The following is a 20,750-nucleotide window of genomic DNA, read 5'->3' on the forward strand; positions in this document are numbered from 1 at the left end:
CTTTCAACAGTGACTCCATTACTTTTCCCACCACCGAAGTGAGGCTAACCGGTCTGTAGTTACCAGCCTCTTCTCTGTTCCCACTCTTGTGAAGCGGGACCACCACCGCTCTTCTCCAATCACTCGGCACCACTCCCGTTTCTAGGGATCTATTGAACAGGTCACACAGCGGACCCGCCAGCACATCTCTGAGCTCCCTCAGAATCCTTGGATGAATCCCATCAGGCCCCATGGCTTTGTCCACTTTCAGATTCTTTAGCTCTTCCCATATATTTTCTACTGTAAAATGATTTTCATCTATTCCACTACCCTCCAGCTTCTTGTGTAGAAATGGTCCTTCTCCAGGGTCTTCTTTAGTGAATACAGAGCTGAAGTATTCATTTAATATTTCTGCCATTTCTTCGTCTCTCTCCACACATTGATCATTTCCACCTTTCAATTTCACTATACCACTATGGACTTTTCTCTTTTCGCTGATGTATCTGAAAAATGTTTTGTCACCATTTTTTATCTCCTTGGCAATCCTCTCTTCCGCTTGACTTTTTGCCAACTTGTAAGAAGGAAACTAGTAAGAAGGAAAGTGGAAGGACTCGGGCCACAGGACCAGACCTGGCCTCAAATCCCAAAATATGCATTTTATTTTGATACTCTGATTTTCCCTCGACTGCACATGGCTCCATCCATTTCATCTTGCATTTGTAATGCCCTGGTGCATCCCACACTTGTTCTACTTCTCTTTTACCTGCTATAAGTGGCTACTTAAAATTACGCATTGCATGTGTGTGTGTGTGGGGGGGGGGGGAGGGGGTGTTTTGTGCCATTTATCCTGAATATTTGTCAATAATAATACAGACTTAGCTGGGCAAGCACAAATCCTGACCCAACTCTTTTTTGTCCCCTAACTCCGGGTCACAACAAAACGGACTGTGCGAGGCAGCCAGGAAGCGTCCACGCAAATCTGCCCACACGCTGCCCTGCCCAAAAATCGGCTCCGTGATCCCCTTCCCCAAAAATTCCCTGGATTACCAGAGGGAGCAGAGGCTGGACACAACCGAGACCCCCTTTACCAAGGAAAGTGCCAACATCATCTCCCTCCCCCAAAACAAGGCAGAAGAGGCTCACCATAAAGTCAATATTGCAGTCCTCGTGCCGGAAATACTCCATCAGCTTTTCAAATCGGTTCTTTTCTCCGCAGACCTTTAAGGAGAGCAACCAAGAGAGCATGAGGAAGGGTTAAGGCAGGGCAGGGAAGTGGCCAGCAGGTGGCGCTCCTGCTCTGCCCGTCCAGACGCAGTGCCACCCCGAAGAGGGGCTGGTGCGAAAATGATAAACGCGCTTCACATTCCCCGGTGCCAGGCTCTGCTCAGAGGAGAGATAAGCTCCCCTCCACGCTCCACAGAGACATCCCTGGCGCTAGGGCTTGCAGTTCATATACTGCTTTAAAAGGGGGTGAGGGCCACTCTGGTGTAGAGCAGAAAGACAGGAGGGTGGGGGCTAGCAGCACAGGTGCCTGGGAAACTAGGACAGGAGTTCAGGCAGGAACCAGTCCTGGATTTCCAACAGTTCCCCCCCCCCCCCCCTCATGCATCCTGATCCCTACAGTGCTGAGTTCACATGGAAGACACGGGGACTACAACTCCCACAATATCCTTGGCATCTGTGTGTGTGATACGAATTATTTGTACAGCACCTGCAAGATCCACAGAGCTGCACAAGACAGAAATGTCAACACATTCACTGGCTGCATGGAACAGCTTATATAGAGTAGCCCCGAACTCGGACAGCCCCAAGGACCCAGAGGCGGGTGGCATCTTAGAGACGAAGCAGTTTATTGAGGCATGAGTTTTCCAGGCCCAGAGTTCACCTGGTCAGATGCAGGAGGTGTGCTACAGCAGGTGGGTAAATATGCAGGCACTGAATAAGGCATACAATGTCCTCCAAAGCTTCTGCCCCCATAAATCTGTTACTCCAGGGTGCCACCAGCCTCTGTGCTGTTTCTGCTACTACAGACTAGGGCAGGTACCCCTTAAAGACAGAGATATCCCTGAAAGATGCAGATGCACCTTGACAATCCCTCTCTCTCATTCACAAGTTCTGCTGGCAGCTCAGCAGCTCTGCAGAAATCGGATGCCATTCTTCAGATGGAAAGCCCCAGTCCTTGGCATTTGAACTTTGACGCAGATTCCTGTGATTAATTGCCTGGCGAAGTGATGTGGTTCTGCCACTGTACTAATTACACCCTGTAGTGTGGGGGGTCTGGTCATTGTGGATGGATAGTGGGGCGGGCGGGCAGGCAGGCAGGAGGAGGGAGAGGGGGACTGGGAGCAGATTTTTGCGCTGTGCACCAGAGAGCATCTGAACGCCCCTCTCTAGGGAGACAGAAAATAAAATTCCTCTCAATAGATTAATCTTCGCCTTTACAAGGAGCTCATCTGCAAAGGCAGAATAATGATCAGAGCAGAGCTGGGAACGTCAGCTCCGCATGCTCTCTGCACTTACAGGACGATTCAGTACGGATGCGCTACAACAAAGCGCGTCCGTTTTCAGCGCCCGCTCTTTCAATGTGCGCTAAGCCCCCGTCTCCTGGGCGCGCGATACAGCATGCAAATGAGGGGGTCGGGCTAAAAGGAGGCGCTAGGGACAATTGCGCGTTCCTAGCGCCTCCTTGGCCCAGGAGAGGTGGCTGTCAGCGAGTTAGGGAAGCAGACGCCCGATTTTACCAGAGTCCGTTTCCCTAACCTGACCCGCTGACACACTTTTTTTTTTTTTTTTTTTTTTAACCTTTTGTTCCTCCGACTTAATATTGCCAGGATATTAAGCAGGAGGGACATGTCCCAGGTAGGTGGACCTGGGACATGTCCCTTTATCCCCCTGCAGTATCTTGAGTCCACCCCTTCCTGAACCTCCAGCACGGTGCATAAAGCATTGCAGCCTCCCCTGGAGGTGGCTGCGCTGGAAGTACAATGCTTTGTGATACAGAGATGTAAGAAAATGCTGTTTAAATCCCAATCTGAGTATATAAAGATAGTAAAATGATCCATTTGCAATAAGCTAGTTGCAGTGCTGCAAGATAGACTTGTCTTGTCTGTTTTAAACATGAATGAGTTTCAAAACTTACAAAGTGAATAAAATCTAAATTGAAATGAATAAGAAAATCCTAAAATTACTGCTTAGGGTGAAGTAGGTTGCTGCTTGCTTGCTAAGGTCATCAACAAGCTCTGTGTCAGGCTGAGCCAGCCCTGGGTTTATCCCTGTGCACCTATGGACTTCCAATTTCTCTTAAAAAAAAAAAAAAAAAGGCAGGAACTACAAGTCCCTACATGCACTAGGGCAAAAGCAGGCCTGGCTCACCCTGTCTCTTATGGAACGGAACTGGTTGGCAGCCCTAGGGCTGACACTTCTGCTGCTCATCCTATCTTGGTTACAGCTCTTGGCCATGGTGCCCTGCACCTCAAATATATTCTCCCCACCCCTATGTAACTCCCTTCCTAGCTCCAGTTTCAGCATACAATGGAGTGGCCGCCAGAGCTAAACACAGCTGACATTAGCTGGTTGCCAGAGCACTTTAGTGTCCTGGTGAACAGTTCCTGCACTCCCCATCACCCATGGCTCCAGCATTTCAGCACAGGCTGGTCCAGTTGTGGTTTTAGTTAAGACCTTATTGTTTAACCTGGCTTATTTTTTAATTTTAGGTTTCATTTATTTGTTTGTAATTCTCTGTCTATTTTACTAAATATGCCTTTTTATACTGATTTTATTTGCATTAATGTATGTTTTAAGAGTGTGTTTATGTTTTAATTATATATTTATTTCACATTTATTGATATTATTTGTATTATTTTATGAATGTATTCTTATTCATCGCTTAGTGTTTAGGAATTCATAAATTCCATTAAATGTAAATGTAATGTAAATATAGTTTCCCTAAAATAAAGCAGACCAGAAGCCCCATATTGTGTGAAAAGGAGAGTCACCCCCTACACACACACACACAGACTCACACACAATAAATAACAAATTAGCTACAATTATGAGAACATTAAGAAAATGTGACCGATGCCATGTTGCTGGGTCATTGAGCGTCGCTGGCCCTGGCACTTGGGGACTGGGCTGGGTACCTAGCAAACACCCCCCCCCCCCCCCCCCCACACACACACACACATTCTGCCAAAGCAGCTGAGGGAGATGGAGGTGACAGGATGGGGGTTCAGGCCCAGAATTCCTGTGCTGGTGCTCTCGCTTACTCAGGAGAAATATGAGCAACACCTGCCAGGAGGCAGACAATAGACAGAGAGAGAGAGAGAAGGACTGGAAGGAGACTCAGATGGAAGAGAGATGGAGTAGGCAGGCAGTGCAAGGGAGAACACAATTTGTATTGGGGAGAGGGCAGTGTTTGCTTCCTCTGCACTGAACTCTCAACTGAATCTTGGTCTATAACTCTGTCCCCCAGGTGTAACGCCTGCATCTCTTGGTCTAAATGTTTAGCTTCTGGTCTAACTCCTGCATCTTTTGGCGTTACTAATTCCTACATCTCCAGGGTGCAGCTGTGTTGATACGCCAGAATCCTTACCTCTTTGAAGTTATCAAAAGCTGCCAGTATAATATCATGCCCACCTCGTACCAGGCATACAGCAGCCAGCAGCTCTAATACTAACGCCTTCGTCCTGTATGGGAGACCACAGAGAGATGGAAAATCAATCTTTAAAAGGAAAAACACAAAATCCTCCAAAAAATCCTGTCTTCTTCCTGGAGGAAAGACTCTAGAGCTACAATATCCAGTACGTGAGGTTTGCAGCCAACCAAAACAGAGATCAAATCACTTCTGGGCTCATCAGTGCCAAAAAGCTTCTCAGAGTTTCCAAGGGACTCGTTTCTCAAATAAAATTTAAGGACAGATCTAACTCTGTTTTTATGTGCAAGGCATCCTCTGCTTTTACAGCATCAGAAACCCCGGTATCTTTGGTGTGACCGTAATCCTACTAGCAAGATCATTAAAAAAGACACATCACCAGCATGATCATCCTCATCATCAGCATTATTGACATATTCCCACCATCAATGTCTTCACTGGCATCACCATTACCATAATTCCATCATTGTGATCCATCACCACCCATGATCCCGTCACCATAATCACCATCAATGTCTTCACTATCACCACAATCACTGCAATTCCCCCATCAAGATCACCATTGTTATCATGATCTCAGTGTATCATCATGACCATAATCCCATCACCAGGATCACCATTGATGTCGTCGTCATCATCATCATCATTACCATGATCATCATCATCATCACTACAATGATCACCCTATAACAAGTTGTGCCATCAACATTCAACCCAGATGTAGATGACTCCCCACATCACTGACAGGTGGTAGCATACTCTGGATGGCTTCTCAGAGTGGGGCTGTGGGTATAATGGTGGTACATCATGTGCCAGGGATGGACGGTGCTAGAAGATCGATGTCACTAGACTGCTGTGCGTTCGGGGGTCAATGATGCCAGCACACCTGAGTCAAAGCTGGACAGTGCTCCCATGCGTGTGGCAGGTGCTAGTATTGCCTACCTGGGGTTCTTATTGTTCAGGCTCAGCGTGATTTCATTGACGCAGGATGGGTGGTTCATCACGAGGCTGAAGCCAGACTGCGGGAAGGCCAAAACACGTCCTTTTTAGCACATTACACTTTAGCCGTTCTCATACAACCAAAACAGTCAGCTGAACAGCAAAAGCCTCTCCCTCGCCCATATAAATGAGCAATTGGCTCAACCTGAAGTCCATTCCCCTACTTAACCAGGAGCCCCTGCCAAGCCACCCAGTCGCTGGAGGGAGATTTTAGGCCCATCCTGACTATCTCACATGCTGTTGGTGCACTGTGGTAACTGTAGTGTGAATTTCCAACATAAGAAACAGGGGACTACAAATTCCTCAGTGCACTGGGACGCAACGAGTAGGACTGGCCCAGAGCCTCCCTGCAAGGCAGAGACTGGGAGAGCAAGGGGTAGCCCAGAGGCGGGAGGGTGGGCTCAAACTGGTCTGTACCTGGTAGTTCATGATGGCTCGCAGGCACATGATGCAGACGTGGACGTCATCCTTCTGGCTCACGATGCGCGAGTTGCGGAGCGCTTTCCTGCTATGCGGCATCGTGTGCCTGCGGGCAATACAGAGTGAATGAGGTGAAGAGGCTGAGAACACTAAGAGACGCAACACTTAACGAGAGGGATCTGATCACAGTTTCTTAATTGATGACGTAATTAATGTGCAAGAGAGAGTTCACATGCCTGCAAAGGTCCCTACCCCAGGGAGCCCAGAGCCTAAATGTTTGACTGTGGGATGGGGAGAGAGGCTGGGAGGGGGTAAGTGACTTGGTCAAAGTCACAGTGGGAGGGGTAGGATGAGGAAACGAAAGGAGAGCTGCTGGAACCTCAAGCATGCACAACCACACAGAGTTAGCACCAGCCCCTTCCAGAGATACTTCCATGTCTGGAAGAGAAATGGGCTCCTTCCCACTACCATCTTTCGTGAAGAAGGGAAAACCATGCTACTTCTCACCATCAGTCTCCTGCATCCGGGACCTACCATTCCGAAGATTGCAAATCCCAGGCGAGCAGCGTGCAAAAGAAGAGGAAAGTCGGTATAGAGAGTGACAACCCATAGAATCCCACAGCACGCAACAGAAAAGAATCAATACAAAGAGCAGCAACACACAGCATGCCACAGTGTGCAAGAGAGAAAAATCAGTACAAAGAGCAGCAACACACAGCACGCCACAGTTTGCAAGAGAGAAAAATCAGTACAAAGAGCAGCAACACACAGCACGCCACAGTTTGCAAGAGAGAAAAATCAGTACAAAGAGCAGCAACACACAGCACGCCACAGTTTGCAAGAGAGAAAAATCAGTACAAAGAGCAGCAACACACAGCACGCCACAGTTTGCAAGAGAGAAAAATCAGTACAAATAGCAGCAACACACAGCACGCCACAGTGTGCAAGAGAGAAGAATCAGTACAAACAGCAGCAACACACAACAAGCCACAGTGTGCAAGAGAGAAGAATCAGTACAAACAGCAGCAACACACAACAAGCCACAGTGTGCAAGAGAGAAGAATCAGTACAAACAGCAGCAACACACAGCACGCCACAGTGTGCAAGAGAGAAGAATGAGTACAAACAGCAGCAACACACAGCACGCCACAGTGTGCAAGAGAGAAGAATGAGTACAAACAGCAGCAACACACAGCACGCCAGAGTGTGCAAGAGAGAAGAATGAGTACAAACAGCAGCAACACACAACACGCCACAGTGTGCAAGAGAGAAGAATGAGTACAAACAGCAGCAACACACAACACGCCACAGTGTACAAGAGAGAAGAATCAGTACAAACAGCAGCAACACACAACACGCCACAGTGTACAAGAGAGAAGAATCAGTACAAACAGCAGCAACACACAGCATGGCACAGCACCCAAGAGAAAAGATGAGTCAATACAGAAAGCGGCAACACATAGCATCACACAACGCCCAAAGCCAGCCTTCCCCCAACAGCTAAAAATAATGCAAAATATCTCCCAGGGCTGTAGAGCTGCCCTCATGATACATATATGCACTGACATGTGATAGACACACACACGTGCCCATATGGAGACACACATAGAGGCAACTGGATTCTTTCCTGTGGAGATCACCCAAAGATGAGGCTGGAGAGGAGCTCTCCAGAGCAGCATCTTTGGATAATTCTTATAAGAGCTATCACAGCCTGCAAGCAGGGCCAGGTTAAGACTTGCTGAGGCCCTAAGCTATGGCACGTTGAAGAGGTCCCATAGCATTACCCCCCAAAATATAAAACTTTTAAATTTAGTGCTTTCTTTTTTATATGTAGAAGCCCCTCATAATCTAAGGCCTTAAACTGTAGTTTGCGTAGCTTACCCCTAAATCCAGTACTGCCTGCAAGCACCATGGTACTAGATCCCTGCACCCCTAGCGACAGAAAGGTACCTAGGCTGACATCCAAATACCCCACCCCCCCCAATCACTGTGTACACACTCACACCGACACTCCCCGCCACCTCCATGTACACGCACACACTTGCTTTCCTGCGTTTCCTCGTTGTGCCTGTGTAAACCGCTTGAAGCTTTGTCCATAGCTGTATATGCTGTACATTTACATTGAAATAAATAAATTAGTGGCTGCCCAGAAAGGCGGCAGGATCACTTCCACTCTGCACGCTGGATCCCTTCCAGAACACGAGCAACTTCACAAAGTAGTGAATTACGGATCTTTTAGGAGGAGGTCATAAAGATAAAATCACAAAGATTTGCTCTCGTGCAAAAATCAATCCAGATTTATCATGAAAATGACCCTCATGATAAAAATTGGGGCACAAAAACAAAAACCAGACTGAGGACACAGTAACCTCCTGTAAGAGGAGTGGATGTTCCCTGTTACTTGACATTGAGGTACTGGACCCTGCAGGAGCCGTGCATGAGAGGAGAGGGGAGGGCATGCCCTGAGACAGCAGATCCCGTGTCTCCTGTTACCTGACGGTGAGATGCCGGACCCTCGAGGAGCCGTGTGTTGGGGAAGGGGATGTGTTCCTGCTGAGGTCCTCTACAGACCGGTCCAGGGACTTGCTTTTCTCAGGACTCGCTGGTCCGTTGTCTACGTTCTCCATATCGTACCTGAAGCCGAGCAGGAAAACGAAAGCGTGAGTGAGGGTGAAGTGGCGAGAGCACGTGCGAGGGTGAGACCGCGAATGCGAGAGGCTGGGACAATGGCCATCACCGAGCCCTTCGTTTCCATTCGTTGACTCCACCGAAAGGTGGAAGCAGGATGCACGGGGCAACGTCACCGTCAAATGCAAGCGAAGGGAGCAGGCCTGTCGCACTGCGGGCACGTGGCTTCATCCTGGACTGTGACAGCTGGGCTTTGACAGTAGGCCTATGGTTGTGATTCTGTATGAGGAGCTGTGGCATACCACGGCCGGGACTCACGTGACAGAGCACTGTGCGAAGGATAGGTACTCCACCAGCACGTCCAAACCCTTGTTGTCTTCATTCAGGAACTCCTGCACCCACCTATGGAGAAGGGGGAACTCGGTGAGTAGGGCAGCTGACCCAGACAAGATCCAGGACAAGACAAGTGATCCCGGCAGAAGCCAGGAGCATCTTTTCTTTTTCCTCTGCCTCAAGTGGAGAGCTTGGGTGACCATCGGGTTCTGGCTGTTGCCTCCATCCTCTTGCTATTTAAGAGCGAGACAAGTGGGCCAGCCCAGTGGCCCACGGGCTGACGCACAGGTTGGATTCTCAGCCTGGACTCCTGAGCCTTTGGCCAGCGGGAGCTAGGAACAGTGCCAAGGCAACGCTCGCAGCCCCAGGGAGGAAACCCTGACCATCGGCAAGAGCATCACCTGCAGGATGACCAGAGAAGGCACTTGGCAAGGGGCTCAGAAGGGAGCTGCACTCCATGCCTCTCAGCCTAGGATTGTTGCTGTGAATAAAAGGCTGCACAGCCCCAGGAGGCTGGCTGACCCGAAAAAGCCCAGAAACAAGCGGCCGGGCTTGACGTGATAATCATTTACAAAATAAATAGAAACAGGGATAAAAGGCAAGAGCCGACCCGAGGCCTGCAAGGCAGGTTTGCCCACCTGTGACCCCCAGCTACCCCCCCTGCCCAGCACAAGGCATGGATCACCAGTGCTGACCTCCGTTTCCCATGGACAAGGTCACTCACCCGATGTAGTTTGTACGCAGAGAGATCTCCAACTCTCGTAGCACCTGCGTGGACTCCTGCACCCGCCTCTTAAACTGTAGTTTCAACAAATAACAACGATGCTTTATATTCTAGCTTTCATCGACTGAATCTCCCTCCCCCCCCCCCAACCCTGCAAGGGAAAACAGAGCCGAGAAACACAGCAGCGTCAGACAGCAGCGCAGAATGTTGTTGCCAGGGGATTTCCTTGGGCACCTCTTCCGGGCGTCGAGGCCACAGGACAGATAACATAAAAGGGGTCCCGGTGCCCGTAACACGCGGCGCTGGAAAGCTATGATTCTAAATCATCAATGTGAGAAAAGGGGGAGGAGTGTTTTCTCCAGGGCGGGGGCATTTGGCCAACATGCCACCTACTCCAGCCCTGCCACAGAGGTCATTCCAGGACTGTCCCAGGAGCCACAGCAGCCATCTCTGGAAACTGCAGCTGCACTCAGCGGGCAGAGCTCCCAGGGCTTGAATTAGGAAGGGGGGGGGGGGGGTCACCGAAGATGGCTCCAGGCCATCAGGGACTGGCTTCAGCCAGGCCTTCAGTTACTCCCCATTGTACCTACAGATTTGTAATTCCAGTCTTTCCAGGGGAAAAAAAAAAAAAAAGCAGGAACTACAAAGCCCAACTCAAGAGGGCGATTTGTGGGCTAAAAAAAAATCCACTGAAAGGCATTTTAAACTGGGACTTTTGGGGACAGGAGAAGCAGAAAAAGTTGCTAACAAGGTGTTTGCTTTCTGGAGGGAGACAAAAATAAAAGAGAAAAGGAGCTCTATTAACTGGGAGTGTCTTGGACTATTCAGAAAGCAAGGCTATCCCAAGACGAGTCAGCATCTACTCGGGACGTATGCCACGGTTATTAACCTTCTGCTAATGTGTGGACATAATAAGCATCCTGCTGTCCATCAGCATGTAATAACAGGCAGAAAATGTTCTTCTGCAATTCGCTCATAAAATCATCCTCGAAACACAGAACTTATACAATCTTGACTCGTCAAAGTGTCTGTTTCCTGCTCTGGGAACCGCTGTCTGTTGAGGCAGTGGGGTCATTCTGCCTTCGGACTTGGGTGAGAAGTTACAAATGAGAGACACCATGAATACGATTGCCCTCCTCATTTTTGTCCTGCCCCTTTGTAATAATACTTTGTGCCCTTACATATTTCACTCACAGCAAAACGCAAGATTAAAAATGGAACACCAAGGACTTAAAATATGCCTGCTTTACTTCATGTTAACGATAAATTGGCTTTTTGGAATTGGTCTCTGCTCATGAGTGACAGCCAAACGTCAAATAATTGTGTTTGCACATAAAACGCCTCAAAGTGATGTACTACATGTACAAGGCAATTATGGATTGACGGGCCAAGAATGGAAAATATTGACCTTAAGGGAGGAAACAGTGACTGAGAGGTGACTGCACTGTCTAAACTTGAGTATACATAGCAGTCCGTAGCTGCTTTACCATCCATCCACCGGCTTTCGTTGTCAGGTGGATGGAGACACTGCGGAAAAATGAAGAATACCACAAGCGCTTTCAGCCACCAATTACTGAAGGCCCTATTTACTGGTTCCATTGTAAAACTTGTTGACTAGGCAATAGAATTTTGACTTGTTGACTAGTCAACAGAATTTCTTAAAAATGTTTGGTTAAATGATCTTGTCTGAGCCAATGACTATTAAGAGGATATATATATCCAGTGCTTTAGTCAGGAAGGATGTGCCCAGAGGATTCACCACATCCCAGCCAGCATGTTACTCCCTGCAGTACCGAGGAAGCGTACCTGCGTATACCAGTTCAGCTCGAAATCTGTATATAGGCTATATTTACTAAGCCAATGGGACGTCACCTTTCTGCTGACTCCGCCCGTATCCACGTAGCTCTTGAGTTTCTGGATGTAGGCAGAGGGGGGATTCTTCACCTGAAACCGACCCTGGAAAAAAAACAAAACAAAAAGCAACATTTGGAATCGCTGGCTGACATGGTTGATAGGAAGTCTGTCAGCCGTATAGAAGGCATCATGGTGGCAATACGGAGCACAATCAATGCCAGAGATGGGCTGGCAGTGTCCAAGTACTTCCCTGGTTACAAAGGAACCCAGAGACTCAAATGGTTCCAAGATGGCTGCAGGTCATGAGGTATTAGTTTTGGCACATAGGATTTCTAATCCAGGAATAGTGAAAATACAGGACTGGCTCAGCCTGGCGCCATAGCTGCACCTTGGTGGACCTGACTATGGGGGAGGTGTCGGCATTTGGTCATTACCTGGTCACAGATGAGTTCCCATTTCTTCTCACTGTCGTACTGCCTCAGGACCTGCACCTTGTCGGGTGGAAGGTTCATGGCGTTCTGCGTGGGAGAGAAACAACAAGGGCGCAGCTGAACCATCAAATGGAAGTCCCGTGGTGCCACCGGTCTCTAGCAAACATTTCAAGTCGCATCCCCCTTCCATTCATGGAATTGGTTGGGATCCTCCCCCCCCCACCCCCAAGATGGGTTATTATATATATATATATATATATATATATATATATATATATATATATATATATATGTGTGTGTGTGTGTGTGTGTATACATACATGAACGATATTTACCATACGGCCACCTCCAACCAATGGCTCAAAGCCTCCATTTTGTTTTCCTTCAAGTTGCTGAAAGGAGAAAGCTCACACACACACACACACACACACACACTTGGACCGACAGAGAACGAAATAGACACCCAGATAAGCACAGACAGACCTAGTTACCCCAATAGCCAGAGTACCACGCCTAGACACAGGCAGGCACAGAGATGGGCATAGACACACAGAGAGGGGCCGATGCAATAGGACACGGGCTGAAAACGGGCACTCGCGCAGCCACACCCCCCGGGCACCTGATACAGTATTTAAATGAGGGGGCTGCGTAAAAAGGGGCGCACTAGGGGAGGATGGCGCGTCTGAAGCACTCAGATGCATCGGGCGACCACAACACAAGCATCCACTTACTACCCCTACTACCTCTAACTAATCAAGCTAGATATTTCACTTGGATGCAGCTCCATCACCGCTCTCTACATTAATGGCGGGGGTGGAAGGGAATTAGAACCAAGAGCTAAGAGAAACAGATAAGTATGGGAGAAGAAATGAGGGAAGCTTGCTGGGCAGACTGGATGGGCCATTTGGTCTTCTTCTGCCGTCATTTCTATGTTTCTATGTTTCTATATCCTGCTTCTTCAGGTCAATTTCTGTTGTTATTTTGCCGAGGTGGCTGAAGACGCCCATAGCTAAGCACCCCTTGCTACGGGCGTCTAAATTGTGAGGCCATAAGAATTTGGTTTTTTTTAAACCGAGCAAGTATACATTTATTTTTCAACACCGCAAGCAGTGGATTTAAATATCACAATGATACCAAGTGGGAGCACACACTCATGGTAACACAAGAGGACCGTATATTTTAATTTCTCATGTGCCCTTGACTTGTGGATTGACTTTACGCCACCTCCAGCACGGGAGTTAAATTTGCCGTGTTAAAGACTGTGCGTTGGGCTCCCAGCGATTTCCTGCCTGGGGGGTAGCAGCTCCCAGCCTCATCTCCACGGAGTGTACACGTGATTGGTGCTATTGACGTTGGGTGCGCTAATCTCCTTATCGCATCAGGTGCCAGCGTGTGTGTGTAAACCTCTGCGCACTTCACTGCACCGGCCCCAGAGAGAGAGAGAGAGAGAGAGAGAGAGAGAGAGGCAGACAGATCACATCCCACACACACAGATAAAGCACCCGAGACAGACCCACACGCTCCACGCCACAACGGGAAGGGCTGCAACATTTTTCTAGTAGCTTAGGTGCCAGCCAACCTTTTTTAGGAGCTGAATAAAACTCCAGTCTGTCCTGCCCAGCTTTTCTTTTTTTTTTATTGTTTTCACTCATTTTTTCTCTCTGGTTTTGTACTTTTCTTAGTTTTCTCGTCTTTCTTATTTTTCTCATGTTTTGATTTGCTTATTTAACTCTGTCACACTTTTTGCCTTTAATCTCCCTTCCCGTTCCTTAGGCCCCCAGGGGGACAACAGCTGTGATCTCTCTGCCTGGGTAGGGACCTGGCAGCAGCAGCAGGACCCCCCCTCCCCCTCCCGGATGGCAGGGGCTCCTCCCATTTCCAATTCTGCCACAGAGTAAGCAGCTCCTCCCACCCAAAGAGACGCGTGGCTGAGCCGTGGCCCGCGTGCAGTGACGCCACTACATGCTGGCGGCTCCTTGGCACCGTGACTCCACGGGCATTTTTTCTTTTTTTTTTTAATTCCTTCAGGATTGTTCACCCCCCACCCCAGCCTGTTCACTCCTGCTCTAGGGAAGGGAGGCACTGTTAGCCAACATGGCAGGCTCCAATGCCACAGAAGCCAACACTGGCTCGATAGCAGTTAGGTAGTAGCCAGCAAGGCGATGGGGAGCTTGGAGGCCGGAGGTTTGGGCAACAGCTTCACTAGTGTTTGGAGCCTGCTTAGTGTGGGGGGGGAGGGGGGGTTATTTAAAACACAATACAAAATGGTGTCTGGGCTGGGGGGGGGGGGGGGGTCCATCCCCTTCCCCTGCCAGCAAATATATAAAAAGAAAGAAAGAACCCCCTGTGCTTCCTGCTGCCTCTCTCCCCGATATCCCAGTCCACCTTCCAGCTGCCAGTGGGACCGCAGCGATGCCCGGATTCTCCTGCCCAACTGCTGTTTTTTCAAAATGGTGCCAACCCCACCCCACTTCACCCGAGGGCACCCGGGATTTTCTTATTCTTAAACCGAAACTGAATGAGACGTCATTCTTTTATGAATTTTGTTTTCATAACAAAAGGAAAACGAAACAGGAAATTTGGTTGACATTTCCTGTTATTATACTTAAAGAATGTATTTAAATCCACAGCTCTAGGCGGCTCACAGGATAAAACATTCCCAGAGACACTGCACAGAAGATACAAATCAACATTTAAACCGTCAGATAGCAGAACCTTAACTCAGCAAGGCTGCCGGCAAACGGTCAGAGCAAGGGTGGCCCGGCCTTTCATGCAGCAGGAGCCAAGGAGCTTCCTGCTTACCCAGGATGCCGAGCTGGGGGACATCTCACTGCCCTTTTCAGTCAGTCTGTGAGCACCCAAACCCATAGACGAAGGGGGGCCAAAAGCAACCTTTGCCCAGTGTGCATTCAGTCCAGCAACTGCCTGCATGGAGGGGAGGGGACCCTAGCAGTATCTCTCTCTCAGCACCCCCATCCTGTTCCAAACCTCATCATTCTATGGCTCTTTCTTTCTACTCCCCCACCCCGCCCCGCCCCCACCAGTCTCTCTCACTCCTCCCACCCCGTCCCCACAGTCTCTAACCAGTCTCTCTCTCTCTCTCTCTCTCCAATGCTATGCCCAATGTCTGTCTCTCCCTCACTCCCCCCACCCTGTTCCCACCAGTCTCTCAATCCTCCCACCCTGTCCCCACAGTCTCTAACCAGTCTCTCTCTCTCTCTCTCCAATGCTATGCCCAATGTCTGTCTCTCCCTCACTCTCCCCCACCAGTCTCTCTCACTCTTCCCACCCTATCCCCACCAGTCTCTTTCATTCCTCACACCCTATCCCCAGTCTCTAACCAGTCTCTCTCTCTAATGCTATGCCCAATGTCTGTCTCTCATGATTAACTTTGTCAAACGCCTTCTGAAAATCCAAGTATACTACATCTACTGGTTCACCTTTATCCACGTTTATTAACTCCTTCAAAAAAGTGAAGCAGATTTGTGAGGCAAGACTTGCCCTGGGTAAAGCCATGCTGACTTTGTTCCATTAAACCATGTCTTTCTATATGTTCTGTGATTTTGATGTTTAGAATATTTCCACTATTTTTCCTGGCACTAAAGTCAGGCTAACTGGTCTGTAGTTTCCCGGATCGCCCCTGGAGCCCTTTTAAATATTGGGGTTACATTTGCTATCCTCCAGTCTTCAGGTACAATGGATGATTTTAATGATAGGTTACAAATTTTTACTAATAGGTCTGAAATTTCCTTTTTTAGTTCCTTCAGAACTTTGGGGTGTAATCCATCTGGTCCAGATGATTTACTACTCTTCAGTTTGTCAATCAGGCCTACCACATCTTCTAGGTTCACCGTGATTTGATTCAGTCCATCTGAATCATTACCCATGAAAACCTTCTCCATTACGGGTACCTCCCCAACATCCTCTTCAGTAAACACCGAAGCAAAGAAATAATTTAATCTTTCCGCGATGGTCTTATCTTCTCTAAGTGCCCCTTTAACCCCTCGATCATCTAACGGTCCAACTGACTCCCTCATAGGCTTTCTGCTTCGGATATATTTTAAAAAGTTTTTACTGTGAGTTTTTGCCTCTACAGCCAACTTCTTTTCAAATTCTCTCTTAGCCTGTCTTATCAATGTCTTACATTTAACTTGCCAACATTTATGCTTTATCCTATTTTCTTCTGTTGGATCCTTCTTCCAATTTTTGAATGAAGATCTTTTGGCTAAAATAGCTTCTTTCACCTCCCCTTTTAACCATGCCGGTAATCGTTTTGCCTTTTTCCCACCTTTCTCAATGTGTGGAATACATCTGGACTGTGCTTCTAGGTATTTTTTAACAATGACCACACCTCTTGGACTGTGCTTCTAGGTATTTTTTAACAATGACCACACCTCTTGGACATTTTTTACTTTTGTAGCTGCTCCTTTCAGTTTTTTTCTAACAATTTTTCTCATTTTATCAAAGTTTCCCTTTTGAAAGTTTAGCACGAGCACCTTGGATTTGCACACTGTTCCTCTTCCAGTCATTAAATCAAATTTGATCATATTATGATCACTATTGCCAAGCAGCCCCACCACCATTACCTCTCTCACCAAGTCCTGTGCTCCACTGAGAATTAGATCTAAAATTGCTCCCTCTCTCGTTGGTTCCTGAACCAATTGCTCCATAAAGCTATCATTTATTCCATCCAGGAACGTTATCTCTCTAGCGTGTCCCGATGATACATTTACCCAGTCAATATTGGGGTAATTGAAGTCTCCCATTATTACTGCACTACCAATTTGGTTAGCTTCCCTAATTTCTCTTAGCATTTCACTGTCAGTCTCACCATCTTGACCAGGTGGATGGTAGTATACCCCTATCACTATAGTCTTCCCCGACACACAAGGGATTTCTACCCATAAAGATTCAATTTTGTATTTAGTCTCATGTAGGATGTTTATCCTGTTGGACTCTATGCCATCCTGGACATAAAGTGCCACACCTCCTCCCGGGTGCTCCTCTCTGTCATTGCAATATAATTTGTTCCCCGGTATAGCACTGTCCCATTGGTTATCCTCTTTCCACCCTGTCTCTGCGATGCCAATTAAGTCTATGTCATCATTCACTGCTATACATTCTAATTCTCCCATCTTACGTCTTAGGCTTCTGGCATTAGCATTACAAACATTCTCACGCCAACCCCTTCTCCAACTCTAGCTTTGTAATTATCCTCTGTCTCTCACACCCTCTCATCACTACCTCTACTCTAACTCCAACCTGAGGAGGAATAAGGTGTCAGACGGTCTCACCCGCATTGCTGATTTTAGGGAGATAGGGAAGAAGATGACATTCAGCCCCTCCTCACCTTCTCCACAGCATTAGACTTCTCCTTGTGCTGCCCCTCAGCATTCAAACCCCTCCCCTGAGCTCTCCCAATGTTTACCCCCTTTTCATGTCACCTCCCCCCCCCCCAGAAGCATTCAACCCCTCTCTGCCCTGCTTTCCCCAAGCATTCATATCCCTCACCTACCATAACATTCATGACTTCTCACGCTGCCCCCCACCCCAAACATTCACCCCCCTTTCCCTCGCTGCCATCATTCTGGCCTGACTGGAGCCCTAGGTGACTCCCTGCTCCCCTCTGCCGGGAGGGGAATCCCACGTTCAGGGAACACCGTGATCTGCTGGCCCGGGAGCACAATTCCTTCCGGCTTCTTCCTTGGGAAGACCTCTACTCAAGGCAGCAGGTGGACAGGAAGGGGAACTCATGGCCTCCTCTTTGCCGTCCTGTCAGCTCCAACGATGCTGCCTCCCTTCCTGTCCTCCAGGGCTGCTGTTTGCAGACAGGAGGAGAGGGTCAGACCAGGGGTGAGCAAAGTCTGGGGCTCCTTCCTCCTTGTCCTGCTGCAATCAGCAGCATGGTGAGGATAGGAGATGAGAGGTTGTAGACCGGTTTTTCTCTGCTCTTTTCTGCTGCGTGTGTTTTCCCTGTTCCAGCCCCTCCCTTCTTAACCTCTGCAGTGGTGCTTAGTTGCCGTGGGACAGGAACACAAAAGCCACATTTTGTGCATGAACGAGTTCCATGTGGCTCCCAAGCCACAGGTTGGCCATCCTGTTTAGACTATTACAATGCTTGGTGGTAAGACCAGAAGGTGGAAGGGCCTGGGTGTTAGATTAAGTAAGGAAACGTCTATGCTCATCTATCCAAGATGCTAAAAAAAAAGACAGAACAGATTTGGATAAGCAGCAGTCAAGCTTCTGTGGCTGGCAGCCGGGAAACATCTTTGCCCTGTGGCCAGGACTGGATGGGCCGCTTAATCTATATCTGCCATCATCGACATGCTGGACCCTGTCCAACCAGTGGGTACAGGGAAGGGATCCAGGAAGATGGTGCTGATAAGCCCTCACAATCACAGCCCATGGCCAGCACCCTCATTACTTCAGGACTTTTCGTTAATTGTTCATCAGCTGTTTTGCCACTGATCATATTTACAGCAATGAAATGTCCAATGATTTATATTTAAACCATGGCCATTGAAGATCAAGGCAGTTAGCAACTTATTACTTCTACACTTTTATGTTTCGTATGTTTGGTTGTAGGGTTTGTGATTTATTTTTGGATGTTATTGTTGGTCATTTGTGTTTTAAATTATTCTCTGCTTAGAACATTGCAATGTATTGACAGAATAGAAATTATTTCAGTAAAATAAATACTGTGCTATTTTCCACCATAGGCTTCCCTAATGGACTCAGGTTAACTCTGGACTAGTCCTGGTTTGGCTCTGGTGCATCTTTGGAACTGTAGTTGCAAATACTCTGGTTGCAGATGTAGTGGGACAGAACCAGCAATGTGTTTTAAGGATTCGGGGAAGCTGTGTGGCCCTTGACGGAGAGTCTAGACCCTGGTAGGCTTCTTCCGATATTTGTATTTTACCAGTTTGTTTTTTTTCACTGACCCCTCTCGGTGCCTATTTCTGCCCAGGCCAATCGTGGGGGGGGTCAAAGAGAAAGGCTGGGGATTTTTCCATCCCACTGCCTACTAATAATCCTGCTCCCTAACAGACAGCAGGACCAGATGATGCCCTGCCATCAGGCACATTCAACTTCACATTACTATGTACTTCTACCTTCTCCAAGAACAACAAAAAAAAAAAGGAGAACCTACACGTCCATAGGTGCAAGGAGGCAAAAATCATGCATGAGCTACAACTCATTTAGAGACAAGAAAGAGATTGAAGAGTAACTATCGCAGATGACCTGAAGTGGGAAAGCCAGCAGGATCCGCAGTTGCACAAGGAGCGGTATCCGCAACTGGAAACACCGAGGTGATATTGGTAGAGTTTGGGTAATTGCCAGGTTCTTGTGGCCTGGTTTTGGCCTCTGTTGGAAACAGGATGCTGGGCTTGATGGACCCTTGGTCTGACCCAGTATGGCATGTTCTTATGTTCCCCTCTCCCCACCTTGGGTACTGGGTTCAGGCCTGGCGGTTGCACCTTCGAAAGGACACCGCGAGGATGACTGTGATTCAGAAAAGGGCTACCAAAATGATAAAAGATCGCTGCAACCCCAACCCTACAAAGGAAGGCTTAACACACTCCAAATGTGCATGCTGGAGAAAAGAAGGGATAAGGGGATAGAAAAGAAACATTCCAATATTCGGCAGGCTTCAAAAAATTACATATAACCCCCATCCCACATGCAGGTTACAACCCAATGGGGGCCATAAAATTATTTTGTGCTCGTTGGGGCTGGAACCATTCCGGTTAGCTTTTGCGCAGTCCCTCTTTACATAAGAACATAAGAAATTGCCATGCTGGGTAAGACCAAGGGTCCATCAAGCCCAGCATCCTGTTTCCAACAGAGGCCAAACCAGGCCACAAGAACCTGGCAATTACCCAAACACTAAGCAGATCCCATGCTACTGATGCAATTAATAGCAGTGGCTATTCCCTAAGTAAACTTGATTAATAGCCATTAATGGACTTCTCCTCCAAGAACTTATCCAAACCTTTTTTGAACCCAGCTACACTAACTGCACTATCGACATCCTCTGGCAACAAATTCCAGAGCATAGCATACATGTTTTAAGACCCCCAGGGTTGGGAGCCTGTGTTTGGTGGGGGTGGGGGGAAACTTTACGTTCTGGGCCCCGGAGTGACTTCACTTTTAACTCTTTGCCCCTGGAAGAGGGGCAGCAAATTTCCTGTGGCCCACTGCGTGCTGCAAACAGCAATAACCGTGCTGGAGACGAGTCAGCAGCGTTCAAAATCAGTCTTTTTACTGTTTCAGAAGTCAAATGGGATACGGCACAAACCTATTCCTCGGCAGCTTAGTATTTTCTCAGTTTTACATTCTCCTTTCCTCACTCTGAAACCAAAACAAGGGAAAACTCCTACCCTCCCTGGCTTGGAATGAGTAAAGTCCCCTGGTGGGCAGGAAAACCCCTTCCAAACTGGTAAAAAGGTAAAAATAGTCGTCTCTCCACAGAAAGCCAAAGATCTCTCTCCCCAGGGTGAAGACGGCTGCTGGTGTCCTCAATGATCTTAAGACTCTCTTACTCACTCTTGGTTGATTTCTTTACTCTGCAGTAGGTGGGGAGCGAGATGGGAGGGATCCAAGCTGGGCACAGGCAGCTCCAATGGTCCCTCTGATGGGTAAGGAAGAGAGGCAGCTAAAACTTCTGCCCCAAAATAGAGCAAGCACCAGAAGGTCCTGGCCTCAGGTCACCACCTCTGCCATCCTCGTT

At 48.1% G+C, this 20,750-nt stretch overlaps 1 protein-coding gene across 2 annotated transcripts in view; it reads right to left on the reverse strand.

Moving 5' to 3' along the window:
• The window catches only part of FMNL1 (formin like 1), a 97,507-nt gene that overhangs the window by 50,905 nt on the left and 25,852 nt on the right, over window positions 1-20,750 (reverse strand). The window contains exons 2-10 of one of the 2 annotated variants that reach the window (XM_029572545.1): window positions 12,023-12,106; window positions 11,607-11,690; window positions 9,735-9,808; window positions 8,996-9,079; window positions 8,543-8,683; window positions 6,047-6,155; window positions 5,573-5,649; window positions 4,571-4,664; window positions 1,123-1,197 (exon numbers count right to left, since the gene is read on the reverse strand). In XM_029572545.1, the coding sequence (XP_029428405.1) occupies window positions 1,123-1,197; window positions 4,571-4,664; window positions 5,573-5,649; window positions 6,047-6,155; window positions 8,543-8,683; window positions 8,996-9,079; window positions 9,735-9,808; window positions 11,607-11,690; window positions 12,023-12,106 (822 nt within the window). Of the gene's footprint in view, window positions 1-1,122; window positions 1,198-4,570; window positions 4,665-5,572; window positions 5,650-6,046; window positions 6,156-8,542; window positions 8,684-8,995; window positions 9,080-9,734; window positions 9,809-11,540; window positions 11,691-12,022; window positions 12,107-20,750 lie in introns of both variants that reach the window. The other variant, XM_029572544.1, reaches the window with a different exon arrangement.

This window comes from Rhinatrema bivittatum, chromosome 12 (genome assembly GCF_901001135.1).
Source record: "Rhinatrema bivittatum chromosome 12, aRhiBiv1.1, whole genome shotgun sequence".
In the NCBI taxonomy this organism is placed as follows: Eukaryota; Metazoa; Chordata; class Amphibia; order Gymnophiona; family Rhinatrematidae; genus Rhinatrema; species Rhinatrema bivittatum.